The sequence below is a fragment of the Myiozetetes cayanensis genome, unplaced genomic scaffold (assembly GCF_022539395.1).
Source record: "Myiozetetes cayanensis isolate MyiCay16 unplaced genomic scaffold, myiCay2020 scf20-37, whole genome shotgun sequence".
Classification (NCBI taxonomy): domain Eukaryota; kingdom Metazoa; phylum Chordata; class Aves; order Passeriformes; family Tyrannidae; genus Myiozetetes; species Myiozetetes cayanensis.
The window spans coordinates 4,306,542-4,326,769 of record NW_026087412.1 but is presented as its reverse complement, the minus strand read 5'-3'; the positions used below and the strand labels follow the sequence as shown (position 1 = coordinate 4,326,769).

General features: G+C 41.5%; 1 protein-coding gene across 1 annotated transcript in view; it reads right to left on the bottom strand.

Moving 5' to 3' along the window:
• Positions 1-20,228, bottom strand: part of GNA12 (G protein subunit alpha 12) — a 41,777-nt gene that overhangs the window by 20,466 nt on the left and 1,083 nt on the right. The window contains exon 2 of the mRNA XM_050317849.1: positions 8,905-9,120. Within this exon, the coding sequence (XP_050173806.1) occupies positions 8,905-9,120 (216 nt within the window). The remainder of the gene's footprint in view (positions 1-8,904; positions 9,121-20,228) is intronic.

Below are 20,228 nucleotides of genomic sequence, written 5' to 3'. Positions count from 1 at the left end.
CTGAAGGGTTGAAACCAGTCTGACCAGTGGAGCCCCTTCCACTAGAAACCATATTCTTTTGATTGTTTTTCGACAGATAAATATTAATATATGTGTCTCTGCATAATGCAGGTATTTTTATTCCAACTAAAAAGTTGCCCTTGTGCTACTGAAGCTTTAACCTACACATATGCTCATTACCTAACATTTGAGCTCCCTCCTGCTTCCACCAAATTTCAGTAGGAACTCTTCATTAGTCTCCCCAAGTCATACAAAGGGGGCACCTTTAGATGAGCCTGACTTTTCAGGCTTCTGGAATACATTTTCAATACTAGGAATCTCTAGGGAGATACCGGTTGCCAATTTTAAGGACTCTTGAATCACTGAGATCCATTAGAAAATTTCTGAATATGAAATTAAATAGCATAATCAAAATCTACAGGCTGCTCACTGGGCTGGATTTGCCTCTACCCAGACCTTTCCTGCACACTAGAAAGGGATAAAGAGATTACTCCAGTGGTTTGTAGCTGCAGTTGGGTACTGGCTCAGACAGCCTGAACTGAAAGTTTCCTTCCTTGTTTCTCACAGCATGTGCCAGCATTTCTTGATGGGAATGCAAAGATTAATTACAGCTGTACTTGCTCTGAACAAATCCTCATATTCAATACAGTCCTGCAAGATTTAGAGTAGCACTAATTAGGGCTTAGAACAACAATTCTGCAAAGACAGACACACCGAGTATTTTTTCTAATTATTTTAAGCATAATAAAATTAAAGCTCCTTTCCAGAAGTAGGGTGGCATTTATTCTCAAGAGCTGGGAGCCAGTCTAAGAACATTAGATTTAGTGTTTCAGTGCTATTGCTGAAGGTTAAGACATCAAACCATAACTGCTTTCACACACATACAGAGAGATAAGGATGAGCACAAAATCTTTTGGGACACACAGACAGTTCTCTAATGAGCTCAATTACCAAGAGGCACAGACAAAAAAAAAGAGTTTGTACTTAGCAAAATACACATAAGTAAAAGGAGACCTTTAAACCAGAAAAATGGCAATCACTGGGCAAGATGCAAACTCTTCTAATGAATTTTCAACATGGGAGCTGTAAATATGAAGTTGTTTCTCTCATTGAACTTAACCACACCAAAAATACAGTCAAGATGTATTGGCATCCAAGGGCCAAAAGCAAAAAACTCCTACAGGAAGCCTTACCCAGTACCACAAAAATACCAGGTTTTTTAATCTACCTCCAAGATTAAGTAAGTTAAAAGGTAGGGCCACACAAAGTCTGAATTTCAGCCTTTGGGTACCCACAGACAGCAGGGCATTAATGAAGTGCATTAACTGTACATCTTACAGACTTCAGAGGTGATTTTGCACAAAGTTTTGATAATTAAGTAAAATTAAAAAAAAATTTAAAAAAAGTAGAGTGCTGGGAATTCAATATACAGAGTACTAGGACAGCCAGTAGCACAGCTCTTTTTACTCAGCATCCATCCCAGATCCCATATGGTAGGCATATCAATTTCTTGTTATCCACTTATTTATTATGTATGATCTGCTCATTACTTTCCAACTTATCCTCCCAATTCCATGCAGGCTACATTTCATCCAGCTGTTGCACTTTGTCATAATCTAAGGCCAGGAGAAATTCATGAATTCATGGTAGGAATCCTTTTTTTTTTTTTTTTCCACAGAGAATTTAACACAGAGGGCTTTAGTGCTTGGTTAAGAATTCAGGTAGGTACAGTAACAACTTGCTGTTCTCTAACACTTTTCCATTTGCACCATTTTAAAAAAAGTCGTAATTCATGACCTTTCTGGTTCTTATTATTTCTCTCCAATAGCTGAAAGTATTTAAGAATGGCTAATAGCTGTTTTACCCATCACAGCTTTCTGCTTGAGAGAACAGCTCCTGTCCCTGAGAAAAGATACTGCACGAGTGGATTTTGCTGGAATTCAAAATGATCTGCAGCGCAAAACAATCTGCAGCCTCTGATTCTCTGGATGGTTGTGAATCCAGCCAACTTTAAATGCAGTTCTTCTCACCTCTTGCTCAGTGGCACTTTGAGCAGAACTGAGACTCCCAAGTGCAGAATTCCTTCCTGTGGGTGACAGACAAGGTGACATCTCCAGCTCTGCCTCCTGCTCCAGCCCAGCCCTCAGTCTGAATGTCTGACTGTCAAGACACGCTGGCACAGCCCAACCCCACACAAACTCTGCTCCAGGAGTGCTCTGGTGGCAGCAGGCCCATTAACATATCTCATTTAAGCATTTATTTTTAGAATACTGCAAATATATAAGGAGATTGAGGATATAACTCCTGTAGATGCAAACTGACAGACTCTGCAGCGTTAGCCAACACCCACAGAACTGTGTGTAAAGGTTTCACCAGCATTTTATGTTACCCCTCAATTTTTAATAAAACCCAAACTATAACTCACTAACTCTGGCCTCCTTTAACAAAATGCCACTTTTGTTACAGACTTCTTACTTGAGGCCCTGATCTGAAAAAAACTTTCCTATTTGGTCATAGAGACAGGATTAGAAGCCAGGGACTCCAGCTGCTAATCCTTCCTGCTGCAGACCTGCCACGATGCTCTGCCGTGTTATACTTAAACAAGCAATTAACTTCTGCTGCTGGAGGAAGATGAGTCAGACTCCAGAACTTGACCATAAACTTAGGAGGTCTTGGGATTAGAGAACAGAACTAAAACTAAGAATTTAAATCTGTAGACAATACTTGTCTAAAACTCTGCTTAGATATTTAACTAAGGAGAAACATCTCCATAACTCTCTCTGCTATATGTGTCCAGAGCAGGGTATTTTTCATGCTGCATTGATAAAATCTGCAAGACAGCGACCTTTTTAAATTAATCTTACATTCTATGTCAGATTAAGGTACTGTTTCAAAATTTTAACATAAGAAAATCAGATTATACATAACTGTTACTATTATTTTTCTAATGACAAGCAAGTGGTAAATTTAAGGGAAGGCTTAGGTTATATATATATATATCTAATACAGCATTATCATTCCTTACATGTCATTGCTATTATTCAGACAAGCCTATTTCCCACCCACTTGTTCACAATTAGCTCTAAAAAAACCCCAAACCTTTTAACATTGTTAGATACAGACTTGTACTTGACTTTCAGCACTAATGGTGTGCAATTATAAAGTATCAAGGCAACAGCAAACGTGAGTTTCTGCTTTGTAGCACTGCTGTCAATCACTTGGTTTTTAAAGAATTTAGTGGCTTGGACTGGTATGGCCCATCCAGATCTAGAAAATTAAAAAACCCACATAACTTCCCCAGCAATAATTTAGTTTCACAGCAGTTCTGCACATTAGGAATACCCATGCAAAGCTCAAAAAGTAATTTGGCAAAGGGTTGCTGCCTAGTCCCAATTACATGCATTAAATGGTGACAAGATTTCCCATGCTGCTGCTTTGAACAGCGTGGTTATTCCCTTTGTACAACTCCCCAGCACTGGTCAAGCCCCACTGGATTTCACTGATGAAATATGAGAATTTCATGGCTCTGGAAAAAAAAAAAAATCATCCTTGCAGAATAAGCAGCATTCACAGTCTCTTGTGTAAGCTCATGTTCAAACAGGAGTTTGCAAAAAAGAAGAGCTCATTTTTGTGTTACAGCCAATGGGATGAGCTGGGTTTGATTGGACACTCGGTATTTCTTCAAGAGAAAGTGCATTAGGAGTGTGTTACATCAATGCCAGGCACAAGCACTCCTGCATTTCAGGGCTGTGCCATATGTGCTCAAAGAGCAAATTGCTCAGAAACAAGCTTTTAAGGCCACCTCTACTCTGCCATTATTGCACCTTAAAGACAAATGATCAGTTGGAAACTTTAGACTTCGGGATTCAAGAAATCTCTGGTAAAGTGCACTGAGTAATTCTGACAAAATGCATCCCAATCCTGGAGATTTCTTTGAACACGCCTCTTCAGAAGTCACCTACTTCTGCTGCCCCACCTCTCAATTCACATGGCTTCTAGAGGCAGTCAAATGCTGCCACAAAGCCTCCCTGAGCCTCAGCAGCTGCTGTACAGCCCACTCCTGATCACATCGCTGCTGTACCCAGCACTTCCACACCAAAACAAAGATATTTCACCACAGTTTGTCCACTCTGAATCAAGAATCAGTGCAGAAGACTGGTGCCTCACCTCCACACTGCCCAAAACACACAGCTGGCTGCCTGTGAGGCTTTGAAGCCATCAGCTCCTTGTGTAGGGAGAAGGCAGCAACAAAGCTCTACTAACCCCAGGCTGTTCCCTGCGCAGCATTTCCAGCACACTGTCTGTTCTGGCAGGGACAATTTAACCACTTCCATTTAGTTCAAGTGTCTGCTTAAAGAAAAAAAAAAAATCAACATAGTAATTTAGAGGGGAGTGCCCCATGTCCTATTACAAATATCCTCCAGCTTCCCCCCAGCTCAAAACACCCAGAGAACGGTGAATCGATAGAAAAAAAAAAGGGTCTTTAAAACATTTTCCAGAGTCTTCCCACATCCAAGGCTTCAGAGGCTCTTAGTATTTGAAGTATTAATGGAAATGTTCCATACAATTCCCTGTGCACAGATCTAAAAATAGCTATGGACACAGTAGTAAGTTTTTGTCTACATTTGCAAGACTCTTACTTCCCTCTCAGGAACCACGACTTCCCATTAACGCTGACATTTATTATTTTTAAAAAGGGAGTCATTAAAACACCAGAAATTCTTTCAACAATTCAGTGACCATCAGTAATAGTAATACATCAAGAGCAACCATTAAATATCAATTGATACTCTGGTGATGGATCACAAACATATTCTGAAAACTAAGAATGTCAATTTTTCTTTAAGAATTGCTGAAGCCAGTTGATGGCCTTTGCAGATCTGCTCATCATTAGCTTAAGCTCTCCAGCAGAGCCAGCACACAAAATACATCTGTTCTGACTGGGACAAAAATACCCTTTTTTTTGGCATGCCAAGCCCTGTTTGTCCCATCTTTACCCACAATGACATCAAGCATGCCAAGCTGCAAGGAGTCAAAAAAGTATCTAACCTTACTTCAGATTTTTTGTTCTGCACACATTAAAACTGAAGTGAATGAATCTCACATTCTCCCACTAAAGGCCTGAGAGGATGAAAAAAAAAAACACCACAAAAAACAAAACACCCAACAAAAGAGAAACCACCTGACCAAAGCAATTCCTACCCTGGCCTTGGTGTCCATGGCTTGTGACTATGAGTGAAAAAAGATTGCACCTGAACTCCTAAATACTTGTTATTGGGCTCAAACTGAAGGCACTTCCACCTTCCAGCTAAATAAATCCTACTGGAAATCCCAAGGCCCTTTCTCCAGAAACCATTCCAAGTGGGATTTGTCTCCCCCTGGTGGCACTGGAGGATTTACAGCCAGTGGCCCAGACTACCACAGGCAAAGCACAAATGTTACGGGATGTTTGGAGACACGTGGTCAGTGTATTCCCTTCTAACATATAGACAGAAAACGGGGTGGGATAATGAGGGGAAAGGAGAAGGGGGAAGAATCACATCCTGATTACAAAGGAATTCCTATTCTAGTGGTTAAAAAATGAGGACAGGGACGTGACAATGTAACCAAACATACAATGAGGCTTTTGTCCCCAGACCACTTGGCTTGTGTACAAGGAACAGAGGAACTTGGGTCGGTGGGGACTGGCTGGGGCAGGGGAAGAGGGAGAGGTTGATGTTTGTGAAAAGAAAGAGAAATTGGTTAGTCTGCTTTAAGAAAGGCTGTAAAGAAAAAAAAAAAAAAAGAAAAAAGCAGCCTGCTATTGTAGAATCCACCCACTCACTTCTGAAATGCTCAAAGACCCAGACAGGGATTTACAACCAGCACTTCTAGGCACTGAGTGTGAAGCAGAAAACACTCAAATGCCCAGAGGCAGCTTGTGTGGTGCCAGAGAAGAGGCTTTTAGATTGCACAGGGTTATGGTCAGAGCCATTTTCTTTCAACAAGTTTGTTACTGCTGAGTCAGTCACTGAGCTTGGCATTACAGACCAGAGGAAGGCACCTGCACACGGCAATTTTCGGCTCTAGTTAACCAACCAACATGCTTTACTTTTTATTTTTAACAGTCACACAACTTCCTGGAGAAATAAGAGCATTCAAAAACAGGCCAATAACCTTACAGTTTAGAAGCCAAAATAATAACAATAATAACAATAACAATAATAATAATAAATAATAAAAAAGAGCTGGTGTTCAGTTGACTGCAACACCAGTGTGAAGGAAATGCAAGTGCTGAGTGAGGTTGTTTTTTCAAACCGTGTCAAGACACATTCAGAAAGATCACAGTAATGTAAAGCTTAAAAAATTTAGTGATGATTTAAAAACTATTTTTAAAGATAATAAATTTAGTTAAACCAAGCATATTCCATTTAATACCTTGCTTATACTATGGAAGAAAGAGAGTGCTGATGCAGAGGTTTTCTTTAGCCTTAGTTAAAATCAGTTCAGAAAAGATTTATTTTCTCAGAGTCCACTATATCTGGCTTCTATTTATTTACACGAGTCTATATCCAGCAAGGGTTTAAACTAAATGAAGGTATGGGTTTATACATATCATATGCAATTACAAATAAGGCATCTCCTTAAACCACCTCTTTCTTTAAAAAGTTATGCGGCTTTAAACTTTTTTTCTTTTTAAAGGAATTGGACTGCTGCTGATTCCCATGTATTCAGGGAATCAGACTCCTGCTGAAGCCAGTAGCAGGGCATGGAAACTTGTTCAAGTGATTAATTTCTTTAGTGATCAATCCAGAAGCAGCACTTGTATCCTTGAGACCAATCTACTACATTTAAAAAGCTTTTATGCAGCAAGTGCCTTTTTTTTTTTTTTTTTAGTTACAGTTGAGTTACTTTCTAATCCCCTGGTGTTGCTGCCTGCACAATAAAATAACAGCACCCAGGATTTCAAGTGGTCAGTGCCACAGTTGCTGACAGTGGGACTGAGTTACACACTATTCCTGGACTATCCACAAGGGAACAGGGTTGGGGCCTGCAGCAGTTCCAGCTGCCCCAGTAACATCACACAGGTTATGTGAATGCCATCCAAAAAGATGCACCATAGAACTAAATCATGATGTTGAAGATGACAGACTATTAAATGTTCACTTCCATGTCTGCTTGATTTTTGTGGGGCTTTTTAAATTTTTTTTGGCATTTCCTGTTTAACCCTCAAAGCCAGGGAATGCAGAGGTAGAGGTCTTCCAGTCTTGGAACACTATTTATCCAACAATCCGGGCTCCTTGTTCCAGTTTGATGCAGTTTTATTGCAGGAATGAACCTCCCACATGATCCTAATCTGAGTCTCCCTCTACAAACAAAATCCATGCTTGATCACAGCATTTCCCAGGAAAAGGAAAAAGAACAAACAACAATCTTAGCAGGCTGCTGATGCAACTATTGCTTACTATACTGGATTCTCGTGGTAGTTGTATCCTGATAATTTCAAATTCCCTGTGGCACGAACCATCCTTTTATTCCACATTCGAACAGTGCTTAGAACAGCAAAGTCTGTGTCTACAGATGCAAGGAATAATGGAACAATTAATCCATCCTCTCTCCTCCCCCCTGCACATCCTTCCCCCCCGCCCCCCGTGCTGTAACATGGAAATTGTTTCATTTTTAGCCTAAGGAAGTGAGGTTTATACAATCATCCTGTGACAGCTTTACCTCAGCATTTCATTTATTCTTGAGCCATTTGGCAGTCACACGATGCTTCAGAGACAGATTTCAAAGACGTGCAACAAGACTCAAGCAGGCACCTTATTAGTGGAGACAGATGAGCCCCTCGGGGCTGCAGCACGAGTTTAACTGCAGTATTAGACACCTGAGAGCCCACACAGAGAAGCAGCGTGAGGAGACAATCAGAATTACACCAGTGAGTTTCTCTAGTTCTCCTTTACCTATATTTGTAAAAGAATCTAAGGGAGAATGTGCAAAGCCACGTTTATATTCCTTAGCATTACATATGCAGGCACGAAGAATTTTACCTTGAGCTGTTTGGGGTTTTTTTCCCCCAAAAAAACTGAATCAGTTTGGGGAGAGAACATCCCAAGACATGAATTCCACCTGTAGACTGAAGCTTAAATAACATGCTAAAATCAGAAAAATACATTTATTAGAAGAATTAGGAAACAATCCCATATAATTTTCCAAGAACTAGTAACCAGTAACTAGTAGTTTGTTTCACTGAACAGGGAAGAGAGACAAAAAAATCATCTCCATCTTGTACACAAGAAGAAAAAAGGAGAAGATTATGAACAGCTGTCAGAAACATATTCCATACCAGAAGTGCAGCTATTTTGGCACAGGAGCGTGAAAACCTCACAAGAAAGCAGGGAAGACAGCACATTTTTATGCTCACTGTCATCTCTCAGCTGCTTATCCAAGTTTCACTTGCAGACATCAGGATGAAAAGAAACAGCCAAAGAGCAGCAGTGGGACGGGTGTTGCATTCACTTCAAAAGAGCTGCACGCAGGAGGAGTTTCCAGTATCAATACACTGCAAGCTGGCAGGGCTGGAAAGCTACAAATTAAGTGTGCCTTCATCAGGGACCTGCTATGCACAGACCTACTGAGCTGCTAAAATATTTTTAGTTCACCCAATTCCTGCCTTTTTTGGTTCCTCCTGCTCTTCCAGTTTATCCAGTCATGTGCACTTTTCCACTCCCTCTTACTGCCATGCAGTTTTTCAAGTTTGGCTCCAGTTACCACTTGTTTCTGCTGCTGAAGTGCTCAGATTCACAGCACGGCTGCAAACAGCTCGGGGGGTGGCTGAGCGGTGCACGCAGTGAGCAGCCTGCCAGCTGAGCAGAGATTTGTCCAGCAGGGAACTCTCCCAGCCCCCGGGGAGATGGAGGTACTCACCAGCTGGTACTCGCTCCGCCGGCTGAAGGCTTCCTTGATTCCCGAATCCCTCCAGAGCGCGCCCAGGGCAGGGACGTACAGCTGGAAGGTGGCAGGCTCGATGGGCATTCCAGCTTTGTTTTCGAAGGCCATCAGGAACATTCCATGCTTCTCATTCTCTGTGTACTGCCAAGGGATCCCCAACTTGTCCCGTGCATCCACCAGAACCCTGCAGCCCTAAAGGATGATTCAGATAAGAAAGTGTCAGTGATAAAAAGATTAAAGTGCAAAAGAACAAGGACATGAAGGTACTGGAAGATTATTTTCTTGACACTGTTCTGGTGAGATTGAACTCGGGAGAGAATCACGTTGTTTATTGCAACATCTCCAACAGAAATAAGATAGAGCTTGCTTCTGTAAGCAACTTAGCCACAAAATATTTCTCCAGGTGGAAGAAGTATTAGCAGCAACAGCTACTGGCAACAAGCAATGCTGCCAACATATAATGAAAGTAAACATCAATGAGCAAGAGAAGTGTCTGGGAACTGACGTGTAGTTTTATAAGTAACATCATGCCTGAAACCATATTCTTCCACCTTTTTTTTTTTTTTTTTTTTAATTTACGTTTGGGTTTTAGATACCAAAAGGGATATTCTGGCTTTCTCAAACATTAGGAGGTCAGAAAAGCACTAGAGGACTCAAGACACTGCATAGATTTTAAGCTCCCATGCTCAGAAAAGCAGGTGCAGTCTTCCCTCAGAATCAGCTTTCTTTTTGAACCTGCCATACATCTGCTAAGCAATGTGTGACAGGTAGGCTCTGGTACTCTAACTCTGGAAAAGAAATCTGGAAGCAAAGTGATCTAGTTCTCATACTTAACTCAGGATTACTGAGCTGCTCATTTTAACATTTTGCAGTTTTTATGGAAACTTAATTTCATATTCATGGCAGCAAGCCAAACACACGAGGTTAAGTAAATTTGAAACTTCAGTCTTGACTCTGACTTCACCTGTACTAAAAAGCTTCAGATGGCTAGTAGTTATTTCTCAGTAGTGAGCACCATTTTAACAATGGACAGATCTGTAAATGGTGGCTTAGCATCTCAAGTGCCATCAATTTCACAAGTAAAATCTGTGGGTTATAGTGAACTACTTTTCTCATTGAGTTGATCTTGGTTTTACAGATAGGAAAGTAAAATAAAAAACCTCCAAAACTGAAACTCTGTTTCCAAAGCCATTCACATGAAACTCCACAAGTTGCTGTCAAGACTGCACCTATGTTTTCTTAATACCTGTACCTTTCTGCTCTCCAGTCCTTTAACAGCACCACACAACAACAACAACAACTTTTCCAACAGAAACTAAGATTGGAGAGGGAGGTGAGAAGCAACTTAGTGGGGTGTCACAAAATAGGAACTCAAAGCAAAGTGTCACAGTTGTCACTATGCAACAGTGTTCCTGAAGTGCAGCTTCCCAAAAATGTAAATATTTATGCTTCTCTAGTGATTGTTACTTTGTTTCATAAAGTAGAGAATATATCTCCACAATACCAGGAAAAGACTAAAATTGAATGTATTTACAAACTGCTGCTTTAAATTCCAGACATAACTATTTAGTAACTCTGTCATACAGACCAAAAGCCAACTCTCATTCCTAGTTATAGAGTTTATCCCTTCAGTCACACAAGTCTTTGGATCATTATTGGAACAGCACTAACAAACATCAGCATGAAACCCCCACTTATAAGGCTCTGTCTCTGAACTGCAGATGCCTCCTTGACATCTCACAGCTTTAGACACTTCTGCAAACCATCCCCTGCTCACAGAACACCATCCTGGCTGCAACTGAAAGCCAGGGGCAGCTCCCCACTATGCCCAGAACTTGGAGATTTTCCAAAGTGTTGTGGCAACTGAGACCAATATGACACAGCTATTTCTAGGTATTGAATGCCAGGTTTGTCTCTGCTCAGTGAGAAGTGAACAGATCACCATCTCTCCCCACGCTGCCTGGGCCCTGTGTGGAGCTCCCAGCCCACGCAGGCCAGCCCTGACCTTTCTCCTGCCTGGGCCCCAGCTCTGCAGCTCAGCTCCAGCTTTTCTGTCTCACAGCTTTGGGGCTGATTTAACCCTTATCCCTCTCACAGACCCTTCAGAGCGTCCCAAAGGAGTGACAGCAAAACCGCCCGATTCCTGGTCTGATTTCCCCACATCACTCTGACTTTCCCTGCTCTCACTGGAGACACAGAGGCCCTTGAGAGACGGTTGTTAAGGAAAGTTTCATTATTTGTTTGGAGAAAACCACAGAAGAGTTTCAATCAAGGATATAAAGACTGCTCCAGTCCCAGAATAGTCACTTATCTGCTGGCTGCTGCTCCTTGGAAATGCAGGTTTGAACCTCCCTGAGGCAAGAGAGGGAACTAAACTTAGACCTCACCAACCCTCTGTGAGTGCACTAACTACTGTAGGGTCACCCATGGGGAGTGTGTGGCATCAGCACCGTCCTCTGACTATTCTAGAGACAGAGGTGGCTGCCACCAAAACCCATTCAGAGCCCAATCTGGGACAAAGAGGCAGATCCAGAGGCAGGGACATCAGCACTCACAGACACATAGAGGCACACACTGAACGAAGGAAAAAATATAAATAGCATAGGGGTTAGCAGGAATGCTGTCCTGTGCACACCCACAGGAACAGCACCTCTCAAAATCTGAATTTTCAGAACAAAGCTGCTTCAAGATGTGTATCTCCAATGCACCAGGAGTCAAAGCTTTACATAACAACCAACCAACCGATGTTTCACCCTCCAAACTCCAGAGCAGTTAAAAGTGTAAGTGACTCAGCAAAATCCAAAGTAAAGTGAATCCAAACATTTCTCCATCTCCGCAAAACAGCTCCATAAATGCTGCAAACAGATGTCAGAAAGATGAGGAGAAACAGAGAAATTGCTAAATTTAGATCCCATGTACTGTTATTCTCACATCTCTGAGTTACTGGTAACACTATATTTTGCAGCCTCACTGAGCAGTTGATAATCCTTGCCTCATTAATCTGCAGAACAAGTTATGAGAGGAAAGGTTTCTCTCTTACTGAAAGCCCATGCAAAACACTTCTCCTGCCTCTTTCCTCCAAAAAGACTATCATGGGATGCAGCCAGAGAGTCACTTTCATCTGTAGTTAAAGCTGCTTAAAGGTTTGTACACACTGTTGATGCCCAGAGGTGAAGATTTCATTTAGAAGATTAGATGTAATTAAAATTTCTGGAATTTCCATTTATTATAGGATGAACAGAAAAGTTACATATATTTGTAAAGCAATTTTATCAAAATTGAACTTAGACTCAAACACTCTTGGTAAAAATGAGGAAAATAACCACCAAATAAGTCTTGTTACATGGACAACCCTCCCTCCCAAGTTCTGACAATGAGGGTAACACCAGACTTAGTTCACTGCAGTGCTCATGTCACAGTAAATCTTCCCAACATTGCTGTAACAGTTTTTCTGATCTTCTGCTACTACAGAAAACATCAGTTCACTCTTCCATTTAGAAGACTGAACACAATCAATTGCCATTCTGTTTTCAAATTTGGAATATAGAAAAAAAATGTAGGGGCAACTTTTGATGTGAAATAAACTACTGAACAGTTCAACTGATCTAAAGCTTTTGTGTTGCAATCAAGGCAGGACCCAGAATAACCTCAGATGCAAAGAATTAAAATTCACAGGTAAGGACAATGTCAGGCATTAGAAATGGCAAACAACCAGCATGGAAGAACCAGCTATGGGGGAAAAAATAGGAAATTCTCCATTCCCTTCCTTTCCTAATAATTTCTAATATATTCAAGTAGTTGTGTAAATCCCTGGCTTGCACAGAACCTGACTGGAGACAGGGTAGAAAAGTGTAACAAGAATGTGATGTGATCTAACTCATGAAGTATCATATCTCACACAGAAGAAAACACTAAATAAATCTTGAAATCCACAGATTCTAAAAAAAGATAACTAAGGCATGATATACAAGAAATCTACAGAAATTACAAACCACCTGCAGAAAGGGATTAACACAGACTGTTCTTCTCCCTGCCCTTGCTACACAAGCACAAGTTACCAAACAGCAGGTTAAACTAAAAGAAGGGGTTTTCCTGTACACCCCCAGCGAGACAAACTCATTTACACAGGATGCTGGCCAAAAGCATAAATGGACTTAAAAAGCAACGAAGACAAATAGATGGAAGAAAAGCCCAAAGAGGACTATTCGATTACATTCCAGATGCAAATCCTGGCTCAAGAAGTTTCCGAACCCAAAGGCTGCCAATAAGTGGGAGAGCACACCAAAGGATCACATTGCCTCGTGCTCGTACCCGTTTTTGGTTGTGGGTTGTTTTTTCGTGTCACAGACAAAGCTGGAGCTGCTCTCCCTGACACAGCACAGCTGTTGGCCCTCAGTGTGTTTGCTGCTCACCAGCACTATGAAGGTTTTACGAGCACTTCCACAAATGCTCTTTACTAGGACTGGCTCAAATGGATTTTTTTCCTCCTTTACTTTTGAAAGCAGCCTAGCTTTGAAAAAAAATTCAGGCTGTCTTGTACTTTTAAATAATAATTAAATGATTTTGTGGGAGTTATTAGAAAGGTTATCACCAGCTAATGTCACCTGAAGCCAGTGATGTTTGCCAATACATGAAGTGTTGCAGTATTTAAAGAGCTGCATGATTTAAAGTTATCTTACATCAGTAATTACTGCTACATAAAACACAACATTCACGTTTTAAATTATTCACATGCTCCAGTACTTGAAGGATTCATTTTCCTTAAAACCTCACACCTTTCACCAGATGGACCAACTCAGAGGCTGAGTGAATTCACCTCAGTTAAGCACCAAACGCACTGTGGGAACAACAGGTTTGGGGGACACTCACTCATAGGCAAGGGCAGGTTCTTCCATGCACAAACAGCAGCCAAGAGATCAAAAAATTTGATTATTCAAGTCAAGTGTCTAGAGGGAACTTGCAAACCTCCTTAGAGTTTGTATACAAATACAAGAGTCTCCTACAGTGCATTTTCTTGACATAACTTTAAGGAACTACTACGGGGTATGAGATCACAGGCAACAGAGTAACTGCCACACATGACATACTACAGCAGCTTCTTTTGAAGCTTTTACCATTAATTCACTGTTCAACCTCCTGCCAAAGCTCTGGATGTGCAGTATCCACATATCACCCATGGAAACATTGTCCTGAGAGAAGTGCTGGTCACTGCTGAAGACTCCCTGGGGGACTCCAAGGCACATCCAGCAGGCAATACTGTTCTCCTGTGGCTCTAATCCAACAGGAACATGGCAGGCACAGCGAGACTCAAACGGGTTTCCTACTGTGTGTTTTCCCACACTGTTGTTGACAAGAGACTGGCAAAGTCTGGGGATCACATCTCACAGAGAGCAATACAAATCTGAACTCACGCCAAAAGGAGGGCTCCCACCTTGACAAGGTATTTCTTTGAGCCAGAGGAACAGTACAAGGTGATGCAGCTACAGGAACACAGGTCCAGCTGCACCAAAAATCTGCAACAGCTCCATATTCGCTGGTGCCAATACACGAGAGAGCTGAATCCCTCAGCCATGGATGGAGCTGGACTTGCTTTCTGGCAAGCTGAGAAAGATGATAAAATGTAGCCTACATGTATTTTTAGAAAACATCTCTCAACCTTTTAAAAAAGGCATTTTCAACGCAACTTTTAAAAATAAAGTTGTCAGTGTTTGCAAATATAATCACATGCACTTTATTAAAACTGCTGTCTGGAACGCTGGAAAGAAGGTGACCCTACTGCTAACAAAGTCATAGCAAGACAATCAGATTTTTACACCACACTATCATAAAAGCATTAGCAGTGCTTTTCTTTGATCTGTGTCCTTGGACCATTCCAGCCAAGCAGTAGCCAAGCAGCCAATGTCATTAGGAATAAGGTTTCACATTACAGAACAGTCTAAAGACCAGGTACCATCAAAAGAGGCATCTTTCCTGGCAGCAAAGTTCCACCCTCTCCTGTTTGATACATCTGTCATTTGCCTAAGCCCACAAGCCAATCCAGTGAGCAAACATCACCAAAACCCTGGCCATTTATATAAAAAGTGGTTTCCACTGCCTATATTAGCTTGCTGCAAGGCAAGACAGACACAGGGGTAGGGGTGGGAGCAGCACCAGTCAGCCCAGTTAGACAAAAAGGCTCACCAGTTTTCACCATTCATATATTCCAGTACTGGAGCCCCTGGTGGTCTAGTGGTAAAGGCGCCGCGCTATCACCGCGGAGACCCGGGTTCGATTCCCGGTCAGGGCCACTCCCGGGCAGGTGGAGCTCGTTAGCCCTTAAAGGCAACCCACCTACGTCCTAAGGACCTCGCTGCCACCGTCCAAGCTCGCTTGGCCCCGGCAGATGAACCTTAGGATTAAAGGGTGGGCTCAGTTCCGCGCACACTGTGTCTCACCTAAAAAATCCAATGCGCAGGCTGGAAGGTGGAAAGACCTTCCCCGGATCTTCGCTCGCGAAGACTGGCCATTATTATTATTATATTCCAGTACCACCCAGGTGAGAGCAGGGTAAACAGCAAGGATGACCTACCTTCCAGCCAAACTTACAAATAAAAAACGGGAACAAAGGGGAAGTGTCATTTACTTAGTCCACAGGAACACAAACATTAAAAAACATTTGGATTAGCCACCAACTCTCTGGATTGGAAGCAGCAGTGATGTCTGCTTGTCTGGAAACTCTGAAAAGAGTCCTTGTCTTTGACTGAATGCAGCAACATGACGACAAATGCAGCAGAAGAAAAATACTCTCCCTGCAAACTTTGCTTGTAACTGGGCCCAAGGTAGAGAGATGATGACCTCAGAGGTGGTGACTGGTGCAGGACCTTACACAAAGCTAATGCTTTCAGAGTTGTATTACCAGCTTTCTCCTTGTCCTGAGACCATCAGGCCAACATCTAGTTCATAGTTAGTTCATGCTGTCAATAGAGCAGAAGCAGAATCTGCAGCTCCAAAAATATCCCCATCAGGTTTGGCAAGACCCTGCCACGCTGCCCTCAGGAACACAGTGCCCAGCACGTGCTCAACACACAGGAAGGGTACACAGGGAGGGCCCTTCAACCCCAGTTCCTGACCCTCACTAGAGTGAAAAAGCCCAGGCAAGTTGAGGGGACTTATTTGGAAACTCTGCAGCCTCCGATCCCTTCCAGCTTTTCCTCTTGTTTCTCAGATGATGTGTACAGGCTTGCTCCAAAGTTTTCCTGTAAACACTGTTAGTAGCAGAATTTGCTTTCTTTTTTTTACCAATGCTGTTTCTAAGTTAATTATAAAAATACATGTATAGTCAACCAACTGAATATAATGTAAGCTCCCAAATTTAGTCACTCAAGTGACTAAACTTATGTCTGGAAAATATCAAAGTATGTGTCTCCAGCCTCCAGGGACAAAGTCATGTTCTGCAATACTAATGACTACATCACAAGAGCATTGGGAGCTCCATTTTGGAATAAACATGAATTTTATCACTTACTACTGACCAGGCCTCCTCTTCCACTATCTGCCATGATGAAGACAGATTGCTGTCTCCTAGACCAACCAAGAAACACCTCAAATGCAAAGGGACCACCAGAATTGATGGAATTCACATTGAAGACACAGAAAAGACATAACTGGAAGTTAGTAAGAGTTTCAGTGATTAAATGAACCTGGAACAGGAAGAACAAGACTCATCAGGGTTTTTTTTTCTTTTCTAGTTAATTGGGTGAATATTATTCTTTCATATTAGATTAAGCCCAGAGCAAAGATAATCAGAATTAAGAAATGGTTCTAGCACAGAACATTAGCACTGGTATATTAAATGTAATGGAAAAGGTGCTGATTAACCATAGTTCCTATATGCTCCTTGGCATTCCCCTCAAAAGAACCTGTCCCAGCAGAAGGGAGATTGACACTGCCCTGAGACCAACTACTCAAACAGCTGGATCCCAGCTCTGAAGTAACAGCTGGAGTGTCACCACCATCACCTCCTAATGGGTTTCTGAATTCATTTGCATGTGAACCCAAGGAAGTGTGCAGTCAAGTCAATTTAAAGAGTAACGAGTTCACACAATGAAGAGATGTATTCCCACCTTTGTTTGTAGGTTATTGTGAATGAGTAGGTAATTGTTTCACTTAAACTGTAGCTCCCAACTAAACTGAGGAATATGGTTTTTGCCCTTCCCACAATCTGTATCTGTACCTGACTTAAACCTGCAAGTTGCAAGCGAGTTTTCTTGGCTGGTTTGTCAATGACAGGAGGTACAACCACCTCCCAGGCAGCCACCATAAACCCAACACTGGTACATTCAAGGTGCACAGAGTCCCTGCAGCAACAGTCCACGTTTTGTAATGGTTGCAGAAGTCCAAAGTTCTTCTTAAAACTGCCTTCAGCACAGACCACTTATTTTGCCTGCTTTCCTGCCACTCACATTCCTGCTATCAAGGAGAAATGCTCTCAGGTACACCCATGTGTATTGCACTCAGAAGTCCCAAAGGATCGTTCCTCAGTTTTCATGTTTAAAATCTTTCCTTGTTTTTCCACATTTAGAGCCTGCAACCGAAGTTCCACATCATTTCCTGCGTAGTCCTTCCCTCTGCAACTCCAGCTTTTCCAATTCCTTAGTCAATCATTACAATTCAGGCCACAGACAACAAGAAAACATTCACAGATGTACTGAAACCTTGAGTTGGCCTTCTCATTCTCAACACAAAAACTAACATTACCAAAAGAGCTCAACAGATTATACTTTAGGCTTTTAAAAGCTGAACGTTTTCTCTCTTCAGATTGAAATCTCCCAAACAAGCCGATGCAAGTACCACTCTGGTGCTTGTAGATTGCTTTAATTATTTTCTTACACAGCTAAACCAGGTTTTTTCAAGCAGCATGATATTCTCATACTTGAAACAAAAAACATTTAGACAAGGAACATCAGAGCTGTGATTCATCGAGTATTTGAGCTCTTTAACTGTTATCAAAGGAAGCAAGTAGAGCAGCAAGGCCAACCCATCTGTTTTGGAAGGTATCAAAAGATTCCTTCAGCTACAGTCAGAAAGCATCAAAATGCTCATGTAACACCACCAGACTTTTCTTAGATTTGAAACTTAAGGTACACAAAAGTTTTCCAAGTTTCTCTGTATAACCAAGAGTCACCTTAAAATTCACGCTGCCAGCGTCAGCCAGCCCTGTCCTATCCACTTTCCTTTTCCAGGTGGGTGTGCTGAAGTCCTGGAGCCTGTGTACTCATACCAGGACATTAACACTGCTGCTTTTCACTTCAATCATCAGAAAGTTCCAAAAAGTTACTTTGAAACTTAGCCTCGATTAACAAGCAAAACCCGAGTTAACCGATGACTATTTACCTTAAACCAAAGCAAAACTAATGTATTTGAATACCACCCCACAAATGCCAGAAAAAGCCAGCAAGGCCCTGAACCATCACCTGTACTAAATGGAAAAGCAAATTCTGTATCACAGATTTATTTTGTTTCAGTATTTTGTTTCTAACTAGGGTTTCCCCAAAATGAGGGATGAGAAGCAGAGAGAACAGGGTAAGCAAAGAACTCAGCATTAAGAAGATATCAGAGAAGTGAGAAGCTGAAAACTCAAAGTGGAAGCTGATACTAATGTCAGTTCATACTTAGCCCTGTTATTTTCAGAGGTTTCACGTTCTGTTCCCTGAATCAGTTCCCTCATTTTCAGTAAGTTGCACAGAGTGCCTAAACACTACTGCAATGATGATTTTAGAAAATACCCAGCACTGCTAAGAGAGTAGGAATGCTCCTCCTTCAGAGAGCAGTTTAGTCATGGTTGGAAAATGAAAATTGACCATTTAATCCCAGAGATTTACACTGCATTTCTAACTCAGATCTCAGTGCTGCAGAAGCTTAACAGAACCATTGTTTGACCCTGCTGAGAACTGTGTGGAAAAAGGGGCTAAGGTTGCTGCAGCTGAACTTCACAGTGTCACACAGATTTATATGCTATTTCATAGGATCGTTTTCACTTCACATTGTCCACATGCAGTACTATACAAATTCATCTTATATCTTTTCCTGAAAGTTAAACACATGGTGATCTCTGCTTCATTAAGTCTTAATGGGTGATCATTCTGAACTTCCTGAAAAAGAGAGAAGAACCTGTAGTCTAAAACACTTTAGAGCAGCAGTCTGGTCACTTGACAATCTGCGTTGTCAAAGAAGTAAAGTAAGTTTACTTTAAACACTGCATGTTTATCCATGAACAAAGTTTAATACAAGAGCCACCTCTGTCACCTGTAGAAGTAAGAGAAGGAAGAGTCTGACACGTCCCTAAGGGAGAGCCCAACCTTAACCCTCCCAAATCATGATCTGCAAGGCCCAAAGGGCGGTGGATCTGCTGCTGAACTCACTTAAAAATAATCCAAAATTTATTTTGACAACTAGAAGACTTAAACAGATGTTCAGCTGACACAGTCCAAGCAGTGTTGTTAACTATCAGAACACCTGACTGCTACCTTGAGGACCTGGATTTTACTTTAAATTCTGCAGATCTGCCCAAAGCCATCCAGCAGACAAGTGTTTCAAGTGCGTAACTCAGCCTCCCCTACTGCAAGTTGGAGACACTTATTTTCCTTTTCAAAGCACACCAACTTCTACTGCTGAAAGCTCTACGCTTTCTGCATACATAAAATATTACATCATTTTACCATAACTGGTATTGCTTAGACAACTCTGAAGAGGAAGGAGTCTCAGATTTTTCCGTTTTCACAAACTGCTTCCTTAAAAGCCTCTGCTACCACTTGAAATCAGTAGCAGTAAAAAAATAAATCACTGGCAAGACCAAAATAAGCATTAACACCTAAAATAAGAGTCTTTATTTCTAGGTGTATAGCTAAAAGAAATCATAATGCTTTCTTTGCCTACATAACCACAATAAGAGAGAAGTTTCTGAGCTTCAACTTTCTTGCAGTTAATGGGCTCCAGCCTGAAAATGGATGAAAAAAAAAAGGAAAAGAAAATTAGACAACAATTTTCCTGTTCACTAACAGAAGTGAAAGCCCTTCATGGAATAGTGGCATTCTTAAAAAACAAGAGTCATTGTATGCTTGCACTTATTAAGTGCACATAAAGCTTCCATTTAAACACAAGTCTGAAAATTCGAAAGTAACTCGTTATCTTTAACTTGCACAGTTCCCTTTCCGTTAACTCTCTATGAAATCTCACGGAGTCTCACAAATCCATGCCCACATGAGAATGAAGGCAGTCCTACAGAAAAATCTAGGCAGGAAAGCAGCATTTCTTTTAGGGGA